The sequence below is a fragment of the Corvus hawaiiensis genome, chromosome 9, assembly GCF_020740725.1.
Source record: "Corvus hawaiiensis isolate bCorHaw1 chromosome 9, bCorHaw1.pri.cur, whole genome shotgun sequence".
Lineage (NCBI taxonomy): Eukaryota > Metazoa > Chordata > Aves > Passeriformes > Corvidae > Corvus > Corvus hawaiiensis.
This window is the reverse complement of record NC_063221.1, coordinates 4,130,494-4,154,887: the sequence shown is the minus strand read 5'-3', so window position 1 is coordinate 4,154,887 and position 24,394 is coordinate 4,130,494. Positions and strand designations below refer to the sequence as shown.

At 44.2% G+C, this 24,394-nt stretch overlaps 2 protein-coding genes and 1 long non-coding RNA gene across 11 annotated transcripts in view; 1 reads left to right on the top strand and 2 right to left on the bottom strand.

Annotated features, from left to right (window-relative positions):
• Positions 1-267: 267 nt before the first annotated feature.
• LOC125329980 lies at positions 268-11,369 on the bottom strand. 2 transcript variants are annotated; one of them, XR_007205341.1, is made up of 3 exons: positions 11,246-11,369; positions 465-532; positions 268-388 (listed from the first exon to the last, which is right to left on the bottom strand). It is a non-coding gene; the product is annotated as an uncharacterized LOC125329980 (long non-coding RNA). The 2 variants fall into 2 exon arrangements; XR_007205340.1 differs by having other exon boundaries at positions 268-360.
• PRG4 (proteoglycan 4) lies at positions 4,332-24,232 on the top strand. 4 transcript variants are annotated; one of them, XM_048312594.1, is made up of 13 exons: positions 4,332-4,656; positions 5,210-5,308; positions 7,583-7,705; positions 9,752-9,871; positions 13,179-13,280; positions 14,724-17,134; positions 17,252-18,872; positions 19,823-19,909; positions 20,443-20,582; positions 21,242-21,398; positions 21,945-22,124; positions 22,305-22,430; positions 23,363-24,232. In XM_048312594.1, the coding sequence occupies exons 2-13, from the start codon at positions 5,212-5,214 to the stop codon at positions 23,464-23,466; spliced, it is 5,268 nt and encodes a 1,755-aa protein (XP_048168551.1). In that variant the 5' UTR covers positions 4,332-4,656; positions 5,210-5,211; the 3' UTR covers positions 23,467-24,232. The 4 variants fall into 4 exon arrangements, with proteins under 4 accessions (XP_048168551.1, XP_048168549.1, XP_048168548.1 ...); XM_048312592.1 differs by having other exon boundaries at positions 4,333-4,656; positions 14,724-17,016; positions 17,056-18,872; XM_048312591.1 differs by having other exon boundaries at positions 4,333-4,656; positions 14,724-18,872.
• TPR (translocated promoter region, nuclear basket protein) overlaps positions 23,499-24,394 on the bottom strand; it is a 34,587-nt gene continuing 33,691 nt past the window's right edge. For all 5 annotated transcript variants that reach the window (XM_048312586.1, XM_048312589.1, XM_048312590.1 and 2 more), the window contains exon 51: positions 23,499-23,718. In XM_048312586.1, the coding sequence (XP_048168543.1) occupies positions 23,663-23,718 (56 nt within the window). In that variant the 3' untranslated portion in view covers positions 23,499-23,662. The remainder of the gene's footprint in view (positions 23,719-24,394) is intronic.

Here is a 24,394-nt window from a genome sequence, read left to right as displayed (position 1 = left end):
AACTGAGGGTGTTATTTGTCAGCCATATGAAAAGTGGTGGCTATTTCTGGGAGCCTCTATTAACTGTCCTAAAGGGGTAATGACATAACTAAAATGAAAGAATTGTCTGCATCTTTCATTCCCAAGATCCCCAGAAGCCAGTGCTAATTCAGCTCCTACTGTTGAACTGAGAATTCCAGTTTAACTGATAAACATAATTTCTTACATTACAGGCAGACATATATAACTTCTTGCTCTCCTACATTTACCTTTCTCATGTTAATTTTCTTCATTCTTCTTATCCTGGGCCATTCTTTACATCAATCAAATGTTGCTTGACTTTTTTTTCTTCCTATAGTTAAATCTCTTGTTTTCTTGTGCCTATGATTCAGTAGAATTAGTCCATACACTATATGAATAAAAAAGAACAAACAATATGAAATATATTTCATTTTGTGAGACATTTTTTATGAAACAGTACTCACTTTTATCAGTTGTCGGTATTCAAAGCTATAAGCATTTCACTAGGCCCAGGTTCAGAGAGGAATAATTCCTAGGGGGGAAGAAAGAGAAGTTGAGTATTTCTTATTTAATGAGATCCTGTTCTGCCAGACATTCCCCAAAAGATTTTTCCCAGTAATTTTCTGCCACTAAAATCTGACCTGTTGTATGAATCAGAGCACAGATTCCACATAAAATGAGATTCCAGTCTAGCTCAAATAATTCCATGCTCTAGCTTCGGGATAAAAATCTTTAAAATTATTTCAGGGAAACTTGTGAGGACCCACTGCGAAATATTATGACAGCTATAAAGTGGTGTTTTTACAGCCAAGGCTCCAGAGAAGTCCAGTTACATCCATAGATGTAACCAGCCAGCAAATCTGCTTCTCTTCCTCCTGCTCTTCAAGATGTTCAGTAATGTCTGCAGCTATACTGAGTTTAAAGGCTCTTCTGGAATAAAAAGATTTCTGCTACTGATATTGGTAGTATTATAAAAATAACACAAACCTGCAGATTCTGTCCCTCTTCCACCTATCATTATGGGCTCAGCTGAGATCTCTGTGAGGACAAATATAATTTCTAAGTCATATTTTCCTCTCTACTTCTTACTTTTAAAAAAAATATTCTCACCTTTTTCAGAATTGGAAATACAATAAATCTATATTTACATCAGCTGGATGATGTATGTGAGCATTTTGAGCCTTGGTACAGAAGAATTCATTGTAGTACTACTGCTACTCATAAACCACAGAAAAGCAAGGGTGTTAATATTCCTCTGTCTTAAAAGCCAGAGGTGCTCTTTCAAATTAACTTTTTCTTTCTTTTTTTTTTTTTCTTCACAATCAGCTAAAATATGCCAGTGAAAGGTAGCCAGTTGTGCATGGAAGAAAGAATTGTAATCCCAGACCCTTCCCACATGAAGGCTTCTGCCTCCTCTATACCATTCTCCTTCCTTGCCCCTCCAAGACCACAACCCAGAAAGTCTGTCAGTCCTTCCTGCAAGACCAAAAGTTTTCTGTGATTCTTCATAATTTTTCTTAGTAACTTTAGTGAGACATCCAGCACTCTCAATTAACTTGCAATTACATTCCTTCTATGATTCCTTTTATATTAAAAGGGAAATAAGGGTTCATTAATCAGTGAATATTTAACAGGCCAACACTCCTCCAAATACCTTTTCACTTTCCTCTTGCTCAGTTCAGTTTCTCTGTATCACTTCTGCTGGGATCCCCCAGCAGCTCTTCCTGAGTCCTCACAGGGACTCAGAGCACCCAAGGTAACTTATTGTTCATCTGAAAATCACAGCATATTTTGAGGATCCTGACGGGTTTACGAAGGGGATCAATGATGCGACTGAAAAAGCAGTAAGGCTTCTGTCAGACCAGGCCCAGATTATCTCAACAACTCTTGTCTGGGATTTCACTGTCTTATATTTTCCATGTGATCCCAGTGGATATGATCACATCCCCAAACCACTATCATAAATGTGTCTGATTGAGGAGCTTGTGGAAAAGCCAAGGCCTGAAAAGGTACTGCTGGGTCATAGGCATCAGCATAAGGAATCTGTTCATCCAGAAATAAAAAAATAACAGCAATAGTGCTGTAACTGGGATCATCTCAGTACATAGGCAAAGCAGGGTTTGTAAGGAAAGGCTTTTTTTTTTAACCTCTTTTTTTAAAAAATGCAATCTACTAGTGAAGTTGGAAGTACAGATAAGATTTTGGATACACATGCCAAGGTTTGATGAAGGGTTTACGCTACCTGAAAGCCTTGCCAAATGAAATGACTGCCCAGTTGTTAACTAAGTGAAGCTATGAAAATCAGATAAAAAATAAGGTTCTCTCTTTTTGATTGGGGTGACTAACCTCAATATTAAGTCCCATGGGCTGCTTTAAGACAAATTAAAATGCTGGTGAAGCCATGCATCCTCATTTACTCATCAGGAGTGTAATGAGTCGTTTCCCTAAAGGCAGCTGAAATCAAAAGAAGGAAATAGAACATTTTGTACTTTCTGTATGTTATATCTGTTTGGGACGCACTTCCCCCTCCTCTCCAGGCCTTTCTCCCTGACACTCCAAGCGCAGCACAGCAGCAGGAACACACTCTGCCCAGCATGTGTGCCCTGAGCACTTTTCTTGCCACCTCCCAGAATTCATAACAATAATTAAAGCAGGATTTCAAAATCCATGCCCAAAAACAAAGGGAAAACCAGCAAAAGCTGGTCAGGATCAGCCCCCACCTAAGTGTTGTCTGACCACCCATCTCAATGCCACAGTGACACTACAACTTAAAGGTGTCTTAAGTGCTCTTCACAGCCTGTTGATCCACTTACAAAATTCTTTTCACTCAAACTTTGCAACCCCAAGTGACTTCTAACAACCCAAAACTTTAATTCAGAAGAGAAACGAAGCAGTGCAATCCTACCAAAAGGAACATCCATAACACCATGTAGCAGCCAGTCATGACTACCCATATTTCAAGTGTGTATGTACCTAATTGTCCTTGTATGACTCAGTTGAGCCCTGGCATGTTAACAGAAAAATAATAATAATTTTGATCTTCTGTTTCTTTTTATTGAGTCATAAATATATATATATATATATATAGAGACACACATACAAACATATATTCACCTCAGGTAGCCAGCCAGTATTAACTGGGACTCACAGCTGCACCAGCTGTGAACTGATGGAAAAGAAAACAAATCTCCTCCATATCATGGATCTCAAAGTAAGGATACACTCAATAATTTAGCCTTAAGTGTTTTGCTTGATCAAATTATAAATTAATTAAGGTATAAGGATGTCAGTACTTTTCGAGGAAACCTCTCATCATGTTGATCCTATTTGGCTACTCTAACAAGTACTTCTTCCTCAGGCTTTAAATAATCATAGAAAGGCACCATTCTACCCAAGACAGGGTTACTTTATCAAGCTTATAGTCCACTAAAGACAGCCCTGAAACTCTTATTAAAAGACATGTAATACACATTTCCTTCTGTGTATGACCTTGAATAAACTCCATAACAACTCAGTCTCCCCTTTTCCACAAATTAGAGTAATAGTTACTCCATTTAATTAAATAGCTATTCCATCTGCACACAATGCAGAAAGACTGAATGAAGATCTCTCTATTGTGATAATACAGAAATTAGAAATTCTAGCATAAAAATACTAAAGCTGTACAATCAATGAACCAAGTGAGGGCAACATTCAAACACATGTTTAAACCCACTCCTGTTCTGCATTGTTTTCTTTAAGAGACTCATTCTCATTTGAAGTCCTTTCCTCAACTGGGATCAATGTGTACTATACCATATTTATTATTTTGGGTTAACAGAACTACTTTGGGACTCAAGTAATATCATAAAAGAGAAGTATTGAAGTTCCCTGGCCTTTAGGATAATTTCTGAATAAAAAATCCCTCCCAAACCCCAAGAGTCAGGATTATTAAAAGTTTCAGTTAAAACCCCCTTTAGCTCTGAGAGTTACCAATGACCATTTCCAGGATCCTGAATCTGGAACCAATGAACACCAAGACCATTAAAACAATTACGGACTCTTTCATTCATTTTGAATGTCTTACATATCATATGTTCAATAACTTTGAGATTTGACTCAATTCTTTGATTTCTGGCCAATGCCTTGGCAGCATTTCCATCCAGTTCAGGGAAAAGTACAAAATATTCAGTGCAACTGGTGAATTACTTATGTCTGTATGAATTAGCTCTCACTACTTTTTGGAGAAGATACACCATCAGTAGCAGATAAAACTGCATAATTTCAGGCTACTGTCACCTAAGCTCCATTTGACAGGAAGGAAAATACACTCAGCATTTGCCTATGATGATTTTTTATTGCTCTGCAATACTCTCTAATGCCTTCCAGCTGCATTGAGGACAATTTGTTCATTTCTCTCAGCAATCAAAATGTGTTTTGACTAGTAAGTCCGTATTTAGTTTTTCTGTAAACGTTTCTCTTAATGGGAGTATTTTCCAGATGTTGTGTTAGTCTGGTCATCCGGGCCCTCTTCCAAGCCCTGTGGAAAGTTTGCTGTCATGAGCTGTCATTGGTGATGTGTTTAACAAGCTGCCTAATTACCTGACCCCAGCACAGTTCTGAAGCAATATATAAGGATTCTGGAACAGCCCTGGAAGCAGGCACACTCTCTTCTAGGTAAGTGCTACACCTGTCTCTACCCAGAGCTCTTCTTCAAAAGGAAAACAAGGAACGAGGACAGAAAACCCAAAGTTTTCCTTTTGAAAGAAGATTTACTTTTAGCCTACGTTTCCATTTGACATATTTCAATGCTAGGTTATGATTTATAAAATTATGTTGCTGAATAACTAATATTCTGTCAGTATTTGGTTTTATTATAGATTTTAATTTATTTTTTATTATAACTTTAAACACAGTTGTGCTGAAGTGTACCCATGTTAGAAGACGACTGACTATAGTCCTCATGTAATAGAATTCTGCAAAAAATTATTTCTATTACTTGTTAATAAGGAATTTCTATAGTCTTACTACAAAATTTAACAGCTAATTGACTAATAATCAAGAGGGGACTTATGGAGTAATTCTAAATTAGCAATTTGTCCTTGAACAGTTTTATTATTTGTTTCATATTTTTATCAAACTAGTCTTATATATAAAGATATGCACTGCTTTTTTTAAAATTATGAATTAATTGAATTGCAGATAGTGATGTGAGATTATTTCTTTTTAGGAATGATGTCGTACCTGAAAGTTATGATCATATGGAACATACTTGGCTTATCCCTGGTGGTCCTTTCACTGTCCTTGATTCCAGAAGTGTCTTCTCAAGGTACTGTAACACACAAAGCCTATGGAGGGTGTCTAGGAGTGTGTGTCTGACACACATTAAGAATGTTTCAAATGCATCTTCATAAAAACACTAAGTTCTAGAACTTTATTCAGACAGGAAATATGATTCAGTCTTATAATCACGGAATATTTTCATAAATAAATTTTGGTGTAGCATGGTCCTCTTTTTTTGAGGAATAACATAAAAATATAAATGTAATGCAAAATGTATATGAACCTACTACTTTTTCTGTAGACATTGTCTGCAGAGCCTCTTGCCCTCATACTGACGTATTTAGCCCGAGTGATTTGCAGTTGAATTTAGGAAGAATCTAACATGACAATATCCACAAAGGTTGGTTAGAAATATTTCAGTAAGCTCAGGGATAGGAATGTCTCTACCTCACTAAGTGCTTTGCCATTAAATGCACCATTATTACACCACTGAGGCAAATTTGGAGAATTATTTGTCTAATGATACAAATTTTATTTACTCTCCAAGCTCTGTAATTGATTCCTAACTAAAATAGCACTGTTATGGTGAAGCAGAACATGCCACCTGGCAAATCCTGTGCTATTGCAGTTAGCTCCCAAATTTTCAGGGGGATAACACTGGGTATTACTTGCGGGTGGAAAATGATTTATTACTACTTGATAACAGAAGGCACAATGTCGTGTATCCGAGCAGCTCCTCAGGACACACCCCATGCCAGATGTGACCTTGCACTGACCCTTTGATAACTGATGCCTTCCCACCAGTTTCAGCAAAAATCAAGACTTTTGCCAACAGCAACCAGGGCCATTCAGGCATTTTCCTTACAAGTAACTCCATAACTTACAGGTCATAAACTTAAAAGAAACAAATGAATGAAGAGGCGTAATTATTGGACTATTAACTATATAACTATTGGACTTATTTTTTTTCCATAAAGGAAGAAGGGTTCAATATATTGGGCATATATCCATAAAGGAAGATGTCCATCTTGTCTTTTCAGCTACTGTATTAATAGCCCAGTAACTCAAGTCCATTAATGTCTCCAGTTATCCCTTACTTCCACTTTTCTATTTGTAGCAAAGTGGTAACAAGCACTACAAGTACTTGCTGAAAATCACAGTATATGTAATAGATGTAGTATTTGTTATCCCATGGTCTTCCTTCACACACACACGTGGCGTGTGTGCTGTTAGAAATTGTCTTTGGTGTTGTGTTACATGTTATTTCCTTGTTGCTCCTCAGTGTTTCAGCTGATTATCTGTTTGAGCTTGCTGATTGTTCAGCTTCTTTGTTTGTATTTAGGGACGCTTCACTTGTGGTCCTGCATGTTTCATTTCCAGAAGAAGCTGTTAGCTGGTTTTGTTAGCAGAGATTTCACAGAGGAAGGGGAGGGTTGCAGGGTGAATATCTGATCTGGCAGCAGGAGGTAGCAAGGCACTGCCAAGCTGGAATGCTCACAGGTTAAAGCAAGACACCTCCCGCTATCTTGCTTTACCACCTGTTATCTGCACCATTTCTTATCCTCCAACATTTCCCAGCAGTCTGGGAGTAAAGCCATCGTGGGATGAGTTTTGCTGTTATCCTGCTAGTAAGTAATTTTCTAATTAACAAACTGTATTTTATAGGAGTTGCAGGGCTAGATCCCAACTGTTCTTAACCTTAGAGCTGATACCAAATTCTTCCCTAACACCAGGGGAAAAAATATAGTGTAGGGAGTAGGCAGATTTTGAAACTTCCAACAAAAATGGCTTCAGGGAGCTGTATTTGTTACGACAGTTCTCTCCAGTTTGCAAGCTAACCTGATTAGATGGGTTATTAGGAACAGCATTACCAACAGTAAAAATCAGACACCTAAGGGGTCTGTCAGGTATGGGTGTGCAGAAGCATACCTATAACCATGCAGAGGGTGAATCAAACTGGAGAGTAAGTCAGCAAAGCTGATATACTGCCTAAGGGGCTAGTTTGGATGCCTGTGGTCATACTACGGAACCAATCCTCAAGGATTCCTTAGTTTTCAGAAGAAATGGGGTAAGTTAGCTCAGTGGAAGACCCCTCTAATCTGAACATGTGCTGCTGCTGGTCCTCAGGCTGGCTCAGAGCAAACCTCTGCTCCCCTCGCCTTTAGGAGGGGTCACACCAGGCCCTCAGCTTCTGCAGTATTGAGTGAAGAAACTACATTCTTTAGGGAAAAAAAGAGAAGCTTTACTACTTTTCCATTCAGCATTTCCTTAAGGACCGTTGTGATTTGGCAACACTTACACCGGTGTTGTGTGATTTTAGATGTATCGAGCTGTACAGGGAGATGTGGGGCAGGGTACTCTAGAGAGCATGACTGCCAGTGTGATTTTAACTGTCATCACTACATGGAGTGCTGCCCTGACTTCAGGAAAGTCTGCACAGTGGGTAAGTTCCCAAACACAGCCAGTTCCTCTCCTCAAAATTCCCCTCCCAGCTCCCTCCCACACCAGTATCTCCTCTCTGAACGCTTAAATGTCGGTTGGTTCGCTTGTCTTTGTTCCCTCTCATACATGTATTATTGTCCCCCTCAAAAACTCAGGATAACCTCTTGCAATCCACAGGTTATTGCCAGACAAAGAATTTTGCTTTTTACAAAAGCAGAATGAGGCAAGATGGGCAAAAACAGTTTACTGTTTGTTTTCTACTACTTGGTGCATTTGTACTGTATGTGTCTGTCTCTTATACAAAGAAAAAAAGTGGTAAAAGCCAATTCAGAGTTTTGCAGAAAGAAATTCTGACATATTTCAACTCAAATTTAAGAAGTGTGGATGCTGTGGGGTCTAATCCAAAGCCAGGGTGTCCTTCCATGGACAGAAATTGACTCTGAATCAGAACCACATCCAGAGTCTGCTGGAAAAGATGGTTGGAGGAGTATGACTTTATGTTTTATTTATAGGCAAACTGTACAATGTAAATAAACACAGGTTTTTCAAAGTGATTTACTGAGCATTAAAAACATTTTATTAGGAATCACCAATGTCAGAAATGTCAGTGATTTGGATAACTGCAGTTTGTCACATTACACTGTGGTTCCAGTAGGATTACAGGGGTAACAAATACTTCTCAGATCCAGCAACACCACTGAGTGCTGTTCAAAATGCAGACCTAGCACTCCCTAAAATTCCAGTTCTGCTGCCCTGACACACACTGGGGACATTTTGCCCTTCAGTCTTCCCCATTCTCATTTTGCTTTGTGGGGGTATATCAGCATTCCTCACAGCTGAAGGTGCAGACTGAGGCATTTTAATTATGTAGGCTATTTATTCATTGTGGGTCAGATTCTAAAGGCATTCTAAAGGCATCTACACAACACTTAATCAAAAATTTAAGGGTGGAGGAAGTCTTCTCTGTTCTACTCTAAATCAGTGAGTCCAGGCAAGCACAGTAGGTGCCATCCTGAAAGGATGCAGGCAGTCTGGCTAAGGACTGTTGTCTAGTTAGTGTGGGATCAATGCTGACTAAATGACAGAAATGCCAGACATTATTTATGAATAAAAATTTCACTAAGATAATAAAAATAGTTCTCACCTGTGCATGTGGGATAGATCCACTGGCATCAACAGACTGATTCCACAACTACACTAATCCAAAGATGTTCAGAATCTGCCTATACAGTAATCCTAATTTTACTAGATAGTGATTTTACTGTAAAACAATTTCATGCCTTGTGTGCCACAGAGACAACAACTTCAGTAGAGACTTAGGTAGAGGAAGTGCTTTTCCTGAAGTCTGTAATAGCTGTGCACATTCTTTCTAACAAAATGTGGTCATTATTTGATATGAAATAGCAGTTTGGTCAGTGAAGTTTTCAGAAGTTAACCAAAAATGAAATGTTAAAATCACGTGGTTATTAATCTTGTCAAAACATGGTAGATACTCCTTTAGTATTAATAATTTAAGAACTGTATTAAACAGTTCCAAACTGGTCTCTTGGGGTAACTTGGTTAACTCGTTCACACAATTAGGTTGCAGTGTTTGCCTGGACACACCAGATAGACTCAATTAGGCCAATTATTTTTCAATAATGCTTTGGTAGACACATCTTTCTTGTTGCAAAAGGATACCCTGGTGAACACCTTCCTGCAAACCCAGCCCAGAATTTAAATAACGCTCTTGAGATCACTGCTCTGTGGTTGGGGAAGTGGAAGCCTCCTACGGTGGGACCTGGCTACAGTGAACGTGGAGGTCACATTTTATTGCCCTGTCAATCCAGTGGTCTCGATGCTCTGCCATGGCACAGGGCCCTTCTGGCGGCACTGTCTGATCCAAACCCCACAATTGCAGACAAATCCTGGATCAGCCCAGGATAAGCACCTGATTTTATGGAGCTGCTCCTGGTGCCAGCTCGAGCAAATGACTTCACTATAGAGAGGTCCCAGCGTTCCACATGAGCTGGCCCAAAGTCTGACTGTGCTGCTCTGCCTCCCACAGCCGTCTCCTGCGAGGGACGCTGCTTTGAATCCTTCGAGAGGGGAAGGGAGTGTGACTGCGATGCCGACTGTGAGCGATACGGCAAATGCTGCCCAGACTACACCAAGCATTGCAAAGAGGGTAAGACATTTCTCCATCACTGTTTTTCAAAGATGTATTTAAACTGAGGTGCTTTGCTTTACCATAAACAAAACTGTGTGGGCTTCGGTAACAACTGGACAAAAGAAAACAGAACAAAAATAACAAAATCTAATTTCACAAACAAATGGTCCAATTTCTCAAGCCTGAGCGCTTTATGAGCACATAGAGGTAGATATCCTGGAAGCCATCAACAAGATGTGAATTCTGAGGATAAAGTTGCATTTTGCATTAGGCCCTTTTGGCACTAGCCATGCTCTAATTAACTATCAGAGCCATTGCTCAGAATACCACATGTAAGGACAAGTTCTGCACATCAATAATAGAATTCAGTGAGAGATGCTGGGGAATCAGAACAGTTTTGTTCGGAAAAGACCTTTTGAGATCACTGTATCCAACCATTTCCCCAGCACTGCCAAGGCCACCACTAAAACATGTCCCCAAGTGTCACGTTTACACAGCTTTTAAATCCCTCCAGGGATGGGGACTCCACCCCTACCCTGGGCAGCCTGGTAATCTAAACCTCTGCTGGTGCTCCTAGGGGTCATTTCCTCTTGTCCTGTCCCTTGTTCCCTGGGAGCAGAGCCCGACCCCCCCGGCTGCCCTCTCCTGTCAGGGAGTTGTGCAGAACCAGAAGGTTCCCCCTGAGCCTCCTTTGCTCCAGGCTGAGCCCCTTTCCCAGCTCCCTCAGCCACTCCTGGTGCTCCAGCCCCTTCCCCAGCCCTGTTCCCTTTCCTGGACACGCTCCAGCCCCTCAAGTTCTCTCTGGCCATGAGGGCCCAGAACTGGACACAGCACTCGAGGGGCCTCAGCAGTGCCAGCACAGGGGACAGTCACTGCCCTGGGGCTGTGGCCACATCAGGGCTGGGGCAGGCCAGGAGCCATTGGCCTCTGGTCCGCCTGGGCACACCTGGTTCACACTCAGCCGTTGTCATCAGCACCCCCAGGGCCTTTTCCACTGGGCAGATGAAAAAATGAATTGCAGTAAAACTCTGAGTTCATCTTATAAAAACAAGGTGGAAGGTTCCACTTTATGGAAGGTTCAACTCCCTTAAAATCCCCACCTATCCAAAAGTGGGGAATGGCTACTCCATGCCTTGGGATAGCACTACCTGGACCTCCAGACCACTTGCTTGGGGTCACCACAGTCACTGGCAGCATATTAGAGATGCACATCCTAGATTCTCCCCATCTCAAATCCAACGTGGGAAGAGCAGCCCAGCACAGAAACCCATCCTGTGGGGCAAGAGGGAGGAACTGGATGTTACATGTTCACACTGTAGCAAGAAAAATTTTAAGAAAACACACATTTAACCTTCAGGCTGCAAGTTCAGTCCAGGGCAGAATCAAACTGACCTGCAGTCACTTCTGTTTGTTCTGTCCTTTTCTGCAGAGCCTGGTGGGGTTTCAGCTGAGCACAAAGGCACAGATCTGGAGGTGCAGTCCCACCCTCATGTAGCTTTAAGGACACCAGCAAATGAACTCTAGAAAACAACAACAGAATATGTTTAATTTCATCATGTCCTTAAACTTTCTGGTACCTACAGACCTAATTTAATTTCTGTCAACACACTTGGCAAATATGACTTGCCACCGGGTTGCTGCATCCACGGAGCATCCCACCTCCAAGGCAGCCGGTTCCCAAAGCCTGCAGTGTAACACGCAACATCAGTCACAATTATCATTTGGTTCTCCTCACCCAAGTGGTCCCCAAGTGTTGGGATAGTGGCTTGGCTTTGCCACACAGTTGCACAGTAATTGAAACTGAAAGAGAGTCTGTATTCAGCATTTTAAGTGTCTTGGAAGCATATTGAGGTGAATTTGCTTCTTCTGAGGCTGCTTAGTATTTCCCTCTTTCTGCTGAGTTTATCACTCCCAAACATTCACAAAACACTGTTAATCTATTTCACTTCTTCAGTTAAAATATAATGAAGAACTAATCAACTGTTCCTAATCTTAAAGAGTTCCTTCTGTATTTCACTAATCTTTACTGTCAATTTTTGTCAAAAAATCCAGCAGAAATCCCCCAAACTACTGTACTCAGTATTTTACTATTTATACTATGTGTGAATAACTGAGAAACTGTTAAACCTCTTGGAATAAACCTGCTGTTTCAGCATCCTGTGAACATTTTTTTCTGTACAGTAAAGCCAAGTGTACGATGTATATCCAGAGCTCACTCTTATCTTCCCTCTCCTCCAGAAGCTCCTTATTCCCTGAATATATGTACAGACATAACCAAAGCATTTCCCTCCCCAACAATTGGCTTTCACAGGAGTCATTCAAGCTTCTAGAGTGATTTTATTCAACGACAATTTCTCTCTCTTCCTCAATAAAGGTTTCAGGATATAGTGCAATACCCAGCCTTCCTTGCTTTAAGCAGCAGCTTGCTGTGACAGTAAATCTTTTGACAGCGTGGTCCTCCCTTAGAGACAAAAATCCCATTCCTTTTGTAAAAAGCTGATTACACACACCTTTGGCAGTTACCAGGTCCCTTGGTTAGATCAAAATAATTTGGCCAGTTCCCCGAGCTCCATCACATTTCCTTCACAACTAACAAGTTCCTTCTACAAGGCTATGCTAGTACCTCATTTCCAAGCGTACAATTTGACCAAGAATTAATTACAAAATATTATCTGGCTCTTACTGGATGCAACTGAAATCCCATCCACTCTTCAGAGATGGAAAATTTGAACACAACCTCCTATTTCTCCTAAAACTCAGCCTAGTAGAAGTTAGCTTGACACCTGGGTTGCTTCCTTGGTCCATGCCTGCTTTGTAGCTCCTGTCTCCTTCAAGGAAACCATTTCTTTTAAAACGTCTCTCCAAAACAATCACTTGTGTAGAATTATCACATCTGAAAAACTATAAGGGGATTATAAAAGTAAATTCTTGGCTAATATGGCAGCTCTCCTATATCCTCTAGAGTGATTTAGTCCCAAGTCATCTGTAGTAAAAAAAAAAAAAAAAAGACAAATTTTCAAAACATTGAGCTCCACTCAGAATTCATCTCTTTTCCCACCTCAAAATTGCCATTAGCTAATAATGCCTCCCCTCAAACTTCTGGAAAAAGCATTGCTCACATCTGTGATGAAACACTTCAGGATCCAACGGGCATTTTTGCTCTTTTTTTCACACAAATAATAGTGTAAAGAATCCTATAGATAAAAAGAAACTTCGTTTCAAATGGAAGATGGTCAATGAAATTTTGTAATCACTCTTACACAGTTGACTTCAAGCACCTATAAAGATAAAATAATCTGTTAATGGGAGCCCTTCTCTCTTTCAGCACACACAGCAAAGCCAACCCCAGAGACTCCTCCAGAAAACAAATCAACATCTAAAAGGTCCTCCACAGATGAGGAAGAGCTGCCAGATGAAGCTGTGGAAGGTAGGCAAGTACATGGATGCACCAGGATGGGTGTTACCTGGAGGAACATTAAAGACCATTTCCCTGCTCTGGAAATAGAAAGCTGATCCTAGACATTACCAGACAGTTACCAAGCTTGGAAGCACTCGGTTTATAAACTGATTACCTCACCGAGCCCTCAGGACTTCGGAGAGTTCACTCAGCACAGAGTGGTGATGTCTCCTGTGTCTCTATTGGCTTTTCACACATATCCTCCAAAACACGGTACAGACCATTGTCAGTCTTGGACAGCGTCCATGGCTGGAACAGGAAGGGTGGGACAGTGGTGATCTGGCAGCACCAACACAGGAAAACATCCTAGCAGGTTCCTCTAGCTTTAATCAAGCCAGGCCTTACGCAGCTTCAGAGAATGCATGATTTATTTGCTCTGACTGGAAAATATGCTGCTTTCCTGTGTTCTTTGTTATTACGTTCCAACATTTGAAGTGATAACTCAGGAGTTTGGTTTGAACTTGAAACACAAATGAAAAGAGACTAGAAGTCAGTCAATATTTTAATCCTCTCCCCCTCTTTTTGTTTTAGATTTGCAGTACTAATTTTCTGCTGTTTCAATTTCCTATTACAGAAAAGTTCAAACCAACAATATAGTGGGTTAAATGAAAGAAAATTAAGGAAATTCAAATAACCATTAACAGGATCCCAGCTGGCTTCTGTTATTTCAGACACATGGGATGGGAGTGAAACCTATTCTGCAATACTCTGCTCATAAGAAACACAGAACCTTTGTGAAGGCAGAACTAAACTACAAAATCTCAGCGAGAGAGTACTTAGGGAGAAATCAAAATGCAGAAGCATTTACTGTTCTTTTTGCTGAATATCAACAATTTCACTCTAATCAATGTAACTATAAATACACGTAAAGAGAGCCTTAAATGCATAGATCACAATGAGGAAAACAGCCCAAGGTATAAAGATACAGGAGGAGATGCAGTCAGGGCTCTGTGTTCAGGAATTATTTTCCTCCTGTTTGCCTACCTCCCTCCTCCAATTCCAGGTTGTTGGTGTAGGCTAAGTTATGATGCAGGGCAGTGGAATAAATCAAAATAGAGACAGAGAAGGGAAGTGTTTTGTTAGAAGGACTATTTTATAGTGTGGATTCCCTTCCATGAAAAAGGCAGGGAACCCCAGGCAGCCTCACCTACAAACACCAAACTAAGCCCTGCACCTGGGGCAGCGCCAGGTTGGCCAAAAGGGATCACCGAGGACTGTGCTGAGCTGCTGCAAAGCCCCATGCAGACAAAAAGAACTCCCATTTCACCTGGTCCAGGTTAGTTTGGCCCATCAAAAAAAGGCATTGCTATTCCAAAAGAAGTACCTATAGCTAACGGGTATAATACATTTATAGGCAATAGCTACCTGCATGGCAGTTCCAATGGCTGAACCAAATTTGTATTTGTTTTGTAGACTCTGAAGTCCAAGTGACCACTCCTGCTCCAACTACAGAACCTGCACAGACAACCCTTGGAGCCACAGAGGAACCACCTACCAAGGAAGACACTCCCACAACCCCAAAGGTAGAGGATACAACCCCTCAGGCCACAGAGGAGCCAGCGACCGAAGACGACGCTCCCACCACAGATGCAGCAGAAGATGTGACCCCTGATGCCACAGAGGAACCAGTGACTGAAGTGGATCCCACCGACATCCCCCCAACGCAAGACCCAACCCCTGATGCCACTGAGGCACCAGCAACCGAGACGGAATCACCCACCAGCCGCACATCGGAGGAAACAACCCCAGAGGAGCCCACCACCAACACACCAGAAGAAACAACCCCAGAAGAGCCAACAACACCCACACCAGAAGAAACAACCCCAGAGGAGCCCACAACACCCACACCAGAAGAAACAACCCCAGAAGAGCCCACAACAGCCACACCTGAGGAGACAACCCCAGAGGAGCCAACAACCCCCACACCAGAAGAGACAACCCCAGAGGAGCCCACAACACCCACACCAGAAGAAACAACCCCAGAGGACCCGACAACACCCAAACCAGAGGAGACAACCCCAGAGGAGCCGACAACAGCCACACCTGAGGAGACAACCCCAGAGGAGCCGACAACTCCCAAACCAGAAGAGACGACCCCAGAAGACCCGACAACACCCACACCGGAAGAAACAACCGCAGAGGAGCCCACAACCCCCACACCAGAAGAGACAACCCCAGAAGAGCCGACAACACCCACACCTGAGGAGACAACCCCAGAGGAGCCGACAACACCCACACCTGAGGAGACAACCCCAGAGGAGCCGACAACACCCACACCTGAGGAGACAACCCCAGAGGAGCCGACAACTCCCAAACCAGAAGAGACAACCCCAGAAGAGCCGACAACTCCCAAACCTGAGGAGACAACCCCAGAGGAGCCGACAAGCCCCACACCTGAGGAGACAACCCCAGAGGAGCCCACAACTCCCAAACCAGAGGAGACAACCCCAGAGGAGCCCACAACGCCCAAACCAGAGGAGACAACCCCAGAGGAGCCGACAACCCCCACACCAGAAGAGACAACCCCAGAGGAGCCGACAACCCCCAAACCAGAGGAGACAACCCCAGAGGAGCCCACAACTCCCAAACCTGAGGAGACAACCCCAGAGGAGCCGACAAGCCCCACACCTGAGGAGACAACCCCAGAGGAGCCCACAACTCCCAAACCAGAGGAGACAACCCCAGAGGAGCCCACAACGCCCAAACCAGAGGAGACAACCCCAGAGGAGCCGACAACCCCCACACCAGAAGAGACAACCCCAGAGGAGCCGACAACCCCCAAACCAGAGGAGACAACCCCAGAGGAGCCCACAACTCCCAAACCAGAGGAGACAACCCCAGAGGAGCCAACAACCCCCACACCAGAAGAGACAACCCCAGAGGAGCCGACAACCCCCACACCTGAGGAGACAACCCCAGAGGAGCCCACAACTCCCAAACCAGAGGAGACAACCCCAGAGGAGCCCACAACTCCCAAACCAGAAGAGACAACCCCAGAGGAGCCGACAACCCCCAAACCAGAGGAGACAACCCCAGAGGAGCCGACAACCCCCACACCAGAAGAGACAACCCCAGAAGAGCCGACAACCCCCAAACCAGAGGAGACAACCCCAGAGGAGCCGACAACCCCCACACCAGAGGAGACAACCCCAGAGGAGCCGACAACCCCCACACCAGAAGAGACAACCCCAGAAGAGCCAACAACTCCCAAACCTGAGGAGACAACCCCAGAGGAGCCGACGACTCCCAAACCAGAGGGGACAACCCCAGAAGAGCCGACAACACCTAAACCAGAAGAGACAACCCCAGAAGAGCCGACGACTCCCACACCTGAGGAGACAACCCCAGAGGAGCCGACAACACCCAAACCAGAGGGGACAACCCCAGAGGAGCCAACAACACCCACACCTGAGGAGACAACCCCAGAGGAGCCGACAACTCCCAAACCAGAAGAGACAACCCCAGAGGAGCCGACAACCCCCACACCAGAAGAGACAACCCCAGAGGAGCCGACAACCCCCACACCAGAAGAGACAACCCCAGAGGAGCCGACAACCCCCACACCAGAAGAGACAACCCCAGAAGAGCCGACAACTCCCAAACCTGAGGAGACAACCCCAGAGGAGCCCACAACACCCACACCTGAGGAGACAACCCCAGAGGAGCCGATGACTCCCATACCAGAGGGGACAACCCCAGAAGAGCCCACAACACCCAAACCAGAAGAGACAACCCCAGAAGAGCTGACCACCCCCACACCTGAGGGGACAACCCCAGAGGAAACAATGACCCCCACACCTAAGGAGACAACACCCAAACCTGAGGAGACAACCCCAGAGGAGCCGACAACTCCCAAACCAAAAGAGACAACCCCAGAGGAGCCGACAACACCCAAACCTGAGGAGACAACCCTGGAGGAGCTGACAACAGCCACACCTGAGGAGACAACCCCAGAGGAGCCGACAACTCCCAAACCAGAAGAGACAACCCCAGAGGAGCCGACAACACCCAAACCAGAGGGGAAAACCCCAGAGGAGCCCACAGCACCCACACCTGAGGAGACAACCCCAGAGGAGCCAACCACCCCCACACCAGAGGAGACAACCCCAGAGGAGCCCACAACACCCAAACCAGAAGAGACAACCCCAGAGGAGCCCACAACTCCCACACCTGAGGAGACAACCCCAGAAGAGCCAACAACACCCACGCCAGAAGAAACATCCCCAGAAGAGCCAACAACACCCAAACCAGAAGAGATAACCCTAGAGGAGCCCACAACACCCACACCGGAAGAGACAACCCCAGAAAAGCTAACAACTCCCAAACCAGAAGAGACAACCCCAGAGGAGCCAACAACTCCCAAACCAGAGGAGACAACCCCAGAGGAGCCGACAACACCCACACCTGAGGAGACAATCCCAGAGGAGCCGACAACACCCAAACCAGAGGAGAAAACCCCAGAGGAGCCCACCACCCCCACACCTGAGGAGACAACCCCAGAGGAGCTGACAACTCCCAAACCAGAGGAGACAACCCCAGAGGAGCCAACAACACCCAAACCAGAGGTGACAACCCGAGACGAACCAGCGACCTTGGCTGACTCTCCTACCACCCCAAAACCTGAAGAGACAACCCCAGAAGAACCTACAACGATGGCAGACTCTCCTACGACCCCTAAAGCCGAAGATGCAGACTCTCCGACCAGCCCTGCAGCCCCTGAGGCCGATAGCACTGCCAGTAAAGCCACAGCTGCTCCTGGCAATGCTGCCGCCACAACAGCTGGTAACGACTCCCCCACAGCTGGGGTAGGCACAATGCTTTCAGATACCACAACTGAGAACAAGGAGACAACAACACCCAAGAAAGACAGAACTACTCTGCTTAAAGACATTTTCACAGCTATGATGACAACAGCTAAACCAGGTGACTCTCCTAAAGGTATGGATGACATTCCAAACACAACTCCTATGGCCAAGCAACCTGCCACTGCAGCAGCTGAATCAGAAACAACTTCTACAGACACCAAGACTTCAACAACAGCAGCCACAGCTCCCTTGCCCAATCCCACTGTGCTGGTAACAACCATCAAAGAAGATTCAACTCCTCAACCCAGTGAGGCTGTAACACTAAATGAAAAAGAGGCAACTACAGAAACTGAGCAGGCTGGGCCAGCAGCAGACAAAGATAGCCCAGGTGCTGCTTGTGTTATTGTGGAGATGACAACAGCTGGTAAAAAAGAGGTAACAACCATCAAAGAAATGGGCACTACACCTGAAAAAGAAATGGAAGATGTCACTGAAAAGGCCCCTAGTATTGACAAAGAAGAGGTAACTACAGTTACCAAAGAAACCACAACAAGGGATAAAAAGGACACGATAGAAGAAATGTATCTTTTGTCTAATGGGACATCCAAGCCAACAATACATTTCCAGGAGGTCACTGAGGCCAGAGAAGAGCCTCACCCAACCGAACCCGAAACTCTGCCAGAAAAAGAAGAGCCCGAGATAAACAAGCCTTTAATACAGGTTGGGGACCTGCCAATGTTCCCTGGAGAAACACAAGGTAAGTGCATTCCACCAGGTACAAAAGCACCAATAACTCGTGGGAACACGGCAGTATCCCATGGGCAGCCACAACCACAGCACCACAGCTGCCAGTGTCCTTAACACTGAAACCTCAGTTCTCAGCTGTGGGGTTAGTTAAATCCTCCAGGTAGTTTAAAACATGATCTAAATTAATTAGTTTCAGTAATTGGTCCTACTGAAAATTATTTGCTGTAAGTACTGTAGAAGATGCAAACAGACAAAAAGTCAAGGGAAGAAGATGACAAATTTCTAAATTCCATGAAAAAATTGCTAGAAGTCAGGCTGCATATCCACCCACACTCATGGTATCCAACCTGGTGTTTTGTAGCCACCTACTAAAAATGTCATATAAGAGAGACAAGAAGTCTCTTGTTTGTGATTTTTGCCACAGCATTTTTCATGCCCTCTATTTATTTTAATCAGATATAGCCTGCAGGTTCTTGGGCAACTTTTCAATTGTATACTGAAAGATATTTTGGGGGGATAACTTAGTGGTTTAGATGCAAAATACTTGAATTTCAGTGTAAAAGAGATTAATCCTTCCTTTATATTTAACTGCATATATACATTTAACTGAAAGAAAGTGTAAGTGCTTTTTTTTTTTTAAGAAATAATGAGAGGGAAGAGAAGCCACTAAAACAGCTTAAAGGAAAAATAAAATCCTAGAGCATGGAGTAAGTCTATGAGGGATGTAGCACACGAGGTGTTTGTAGGTGTTTTCCTCAATTATAGGTGCCTAGGTGGCAATAAGCAAGTACACCCACACCTGGTCACTCGGCACTGCTGGGGCCACAGCACCAGAGCCGAACTTCCCGAGAACGCGTCCCCGGCAAGGGATTAATCCCTGGCCCACCGGCGGGGGCAAGGGGGAAAGCTAAGGCCGTTCTTGTGGAACATTGAACAAACCCACCTGGCTATGTTTTGCAGAGAGGAAAGACGAGAAGGACCTGTGCAGCGGGAAGCCAGCGGACGGCATGGTCGCTCTGCCCAATGGCACCCTGGCCGTCTTCCGAGGTGAGACTGTTACAAACATCCTCCACCTGCCCCGGCTCTGGCCCCTGCCCTCCTCCCTCACCTTTCCCGGACCCAGTCCTTCACCCTCACCTGCCCTGGCCGCCTCCTCTTCCTCCCTCGCCTTTCTCGGACTCAGTCCTTCACCCTGACCTGACCGCCACCGCTGCCTCCCCCTCCTCCTCCCTCACCTTTCCCGGACCCAGTCCTTCACCCTCACCTGCCCCGGCCTCCTTCTCCTCCCTCACCTGCTCTGCCCCCCTCTCTTACTTTCTCCTTCTTTCTCACCCACCCTTGCTCCCCTCCTCACCTCCTCCTTCTCCCTCACCTGCCCCATCGCTCTTCCTCCTTTTTCCTCCCTCACTCGCCTCGGTGCCCTCACCCCTCACGAAACTCTCCCGAGCCCAGAGCCCGCCCCGCCAGATCTCTCACGGGCTCGGCTCAGCCGCGTCCCCGAGGCACGACGGCGCTGTCCCGTCGCTATCCCCGGGGCAGGACGTGCTGTCCCCGGCGCCCCTCACGCCTTTTCCCCGCAGGTCACTATTACTGGCTGCTGAACGGCCGGGCCCCGCCGACCACCAACCCCCGCCGGATCAGCGACGGCTGGGGCATCCCCTCACCCATCGACTCCGTCTTCTCCAGGTGCAACTGCGATGGGAAAACCTTCTTCATCAAGGTGGGAGCGGTCCCGGCCGGCGGGATGGGGCGAGGCTGATGAGCAGCTGGGGAGGCTCAGCCTGGAGAAAAGGAGGCTCAGGGGGGACTTTCTGGCTCTGCACAACTCCCTGACAGGAGGGGGCAGCCGAGGGGGTCGGGCTCTGCTCCCAGGGAACAGGGACAGGAGGAGAGGGAACGGCCACAAGCTGTGCCAGGGGAGGCTTAGATTGGATATCAGGGAAAAAATTGCCTAAACTTGTTCCCAGTATGCTTTCCAACCTGCAATAAAAATTATAATGAAGTGCCCATGCCTCATTAAAGCTGTTACATAGTAATTCCCCAATAAATCATTCAATCCTGGAATTCAAACTGCTTGTTATATCTATGCAAATTTAAGAGATTAGAAAGCAAACCCCTTTGTTCAGTAACCCCTCTTAAAAATTAGCTTCTAAGATACTCTAGCCCAACTCAAAGGTTGTCAAAGATGGTATTTTATGAAGTTGTAGTAGTTTTATTCCATTTGAAATGGACGTAGGAGTGATTCCAGTCAGATTTTCAATGTAGCTATCAAAGTGCTAGTGTTTATTTATGGATTATTCTTCATGTTTGTGTTGCAGTTCAATAACCAAGAGTTAGCTTCCTCTAAAGCTCTTTTTTTTTTTTCCCTTAACTGCTCAGGGTCCCCTGTACTGGCGCTTCACTAATGGTGTTATGGATAAAGGCTATCCCAAACCTCTCGCAACTGGATTTGCAGGGTTAAGTGGGAGAATAGTAGCAACCCTCCCTGTGGCAAGATACAACAACAGACCAGAATCTGTTTATTTTATCAAAAGAGGTATGTCTCGTATTCCTGAAGTTCAGGGAACATCAAAAGGTGCTTGAATTGCCTTGGTCAGGACTAAAACTGTTTCTCTTGACCCAAAGACCTATTTCTTTCAAACTGAGAAACATAAGTGATGTCAGTGCTCCAGGTGCTCAAAAATAGCCTGAAGCTTAAAAAAATTTGTGTTAGTACTTGGAAGTCTTTCAGTGCATTTTAAACCAGGTCTGTATGGGTGAGAATCCAGGAATCCAGCACTCTAGTGGCTAAACATTGAAATAAGTTTTATCTGGTGGTAAAGCTATTTCAGTCTCAATTAGGGAAGGGAAGGCTTTAATCTTGCTGGTTCGTAACTATGTATGGAAATTTCCTTCTCTATTTCTGATTTCTATTTTAAAGTAATTTCCTTATCTTACAAGAATGTTATTTGTTACTGATTTCCAGTGTGTGATATGAATATAGTGACATTTTCATACCTGAGCAAGCTGGTGGTTGGGTGTTTTTTGGGGGGGGTTTATTGATTTATTTTCTTTAAGCTAACTAACCAAACATGTGTTTTAGATGGGAACATCCAGCAGTATGTGTACAGACAAGAACCAGCCAAGAAGTGTCAAAGAAGGGCGCAGGTCACCATCAGATACCCAGCCTTTGTCCCCAGAGTTGTCATCAGGCGGCGCTTCCAGCGCGCCGTGCGCATGCCAACTGTCATCCGCACTGTCAGGATCCACCCCCACCCCTCTGGTAATGTGGTCACTAAGGTTCTCCTAGACAGCTGCTTTCACCTCTGTAGGTTCTGACACAACATTGTTTGGTTTCTTTAAATACAGTACTTTTAAAGGTTTTAATGGCTGTAGGTGACACAGTCCCATGACAGCTGCAGCAGTGCCACAGCTCCTCACGGAGGGTTCCTTTTGCTTGCAGGCATTCTGCGCAAGGAAATCCAAATGACAACGTACTGGAGAGGGCTCCCCAAAGTTGTCCACTCAACTCTCTCTGTGCCCAACCAGAGCAAGCCCGATGGTTACGATTACTACGCCTTCTCTTACAGTAAGTAAAGCTAAAGCACATCACTGGATCTCAAAAGACACGGGTGGGGAAGAAAAAAGCTCCTGTTATCGCTTGTGGTACTACTTTCAGCGCTACTAAAAAGTCCTGAGAATTAAAATGTTGCCCATAATCAAGAGATGTTTCTGTTAAAAGTCAGTAGTTACAGGACAATGTGCAGCCCTGAAATACGGAGGTTCAAAGCAGCCAGTTGGGGAATGGATTGCCAGGGAGTTGAGCCTTGTGAAGTGACTTAAGTGAAGAATTATGTTAATGATAGACTGAAGTCCTTGGATCACTACATAGCAATAGTTTTTCACTGGCTTCTATGGAACTATGTTTCTGACAAAACACGAAAAGGAGGGACATGAACCACTTGACTTAGATAAAAAAAATTATTTTTATGATCCCAGATTAGGTAGACTCATTCCCCCAGCCAGGATCCCATATAAGCGTTCCTCAGATTTTTCTGAAAAAAAGCAAGCTCTAAGAACAAGCCATACCCAAATACAGGATATTAAAGTCCCTGTCAGTAAGATCCAATTCCTCATGTTGGAGGAATCGGCCTCACAGGCCCATTTACACTCAGAGACCATGGACTTCCCACTTCTGTAGTGAGTGCAAGATTGCTGTGGATTTAGATTGTTTGATTTCCAAATTCTTAAGACTGTTTTTGTGTTCTAGCAATACAAGAACACTGCTTCTGGGACAGATTTAATTATTAGCAGTGCTATAAAACTTAATGCAACCCAGGACATGTGAAAAATAAAGCTAAGGACAGAAACTTACTATTGGAGCCTCTCAGCTCCCTATACGGAATGGAAAATCTGTTGTTCAGGCCTAAATGACATTAAAATGCAGGCTTGAATTTCTGGATTCTTCCCATGTATTAAATGTAGTTTCTGGAATTTAATCCTGACCTCTCTTCCTTTCAGATCGGTACTACAGTTTGGATATTGGCAAAAGAATGGCACGACCTGTTACTGCTCTCACAGGAAAGACTGTATCCAAAGACTGGTACAACTGTCCCAGCAAGTGATGCACAGCAGAGGAGTTTAAAAAAAGATGCCATTTGAATGTCAACATTTTTTCTAATTTTATTAATAAAAGACATTGAAATGTGTGCACACAGCTCTAAGTATGAAATGCTGCTTCAAGCTCTGACTTCATTACACTAAGCAACCACAGGCAAACTGGCACTTTGTATACACAGCTGGAAGTACTTTACAATTAATTTAACTAATGTTTCCTCTGTTCAGGCCTCCTCTGCCTCCCATGGCATGAGTTACACCTGTGCAGGGAAAGAAAACAAGTGCATTAGTGTAAACATATGATACTTCATCCTTCCCTAAGGAATTGTCAGGGCAGTGGAGTGGTTCCTTTCTGACACAGTTCAAGCTCCTCTCTCTCCCCTAAGCCTGGTGACACATGTACATGTCACCTGGGTCATGCAAAAGGCTGGGGGTGACTTGTGATCCTGAGCCAAACCAATGAGCAGAGGATTCCTACTACACCTGAAATCAGTTAGTCCCTGCCTTTTTGTTATTAAAAAAAATGGTGACACATGGAAGAAAATCTATCCTAGTCCCACCTCCTTATTTTTTTCCCCTTAAAATACCAGCTGACCTATATTTCAATGCTAATATTGAGTCATCTACAATGTTAAAATAATGCAAAACAGAATAAAATCCATCTAAGGCTTTTTCTTAATACGGAAGTTGCAAACAACTATTTCTTGTCATGGTTTAACTCTATTGCACTAAAAAAACTGTAATACTTCCAATAAAGCTTTTTTTCAATGAGTACACATTGATATAACTGGAACCCTTTAATATACCAAATGGAAATTGCTCTAATGCCAAAATCAGAAGTTTATAAACTGCTGTCCTAACAGGATTTTTAAAACCTTCTTTTAAAACTTTGAAGTATAAGATCTAATGCCCTTTACTTTCTCTCTACTGGTAAGA

What these genes read in the sequence shown, in the direction of transcription:
- PRG4 (XM_048312591.1), top strand. Translation starts at nt 5,212, where the DNA reads ATGATGTCGTACCTGAAAGTTATGATCATATGGAACATACTTGGCTTA. An exon ending in GTTCCCTGGAGAAACACAAG is followed by an intron (nt 18,873 to 19,822) that starts GTAAGTGCATTC and finishes TATGTTTTGCAG; the next exon opens with AGAGGAAAGACGAGAAGGAC. An exon ending in GATCCACCCCCACCCCTCTG is followed by an intron (nt 22,125 to 22,304) that starts GTAATGTGGTCA and finishes TTTTGCTTGCAG; the next exon opens with GCATTCTGCGCAAGGAAATC.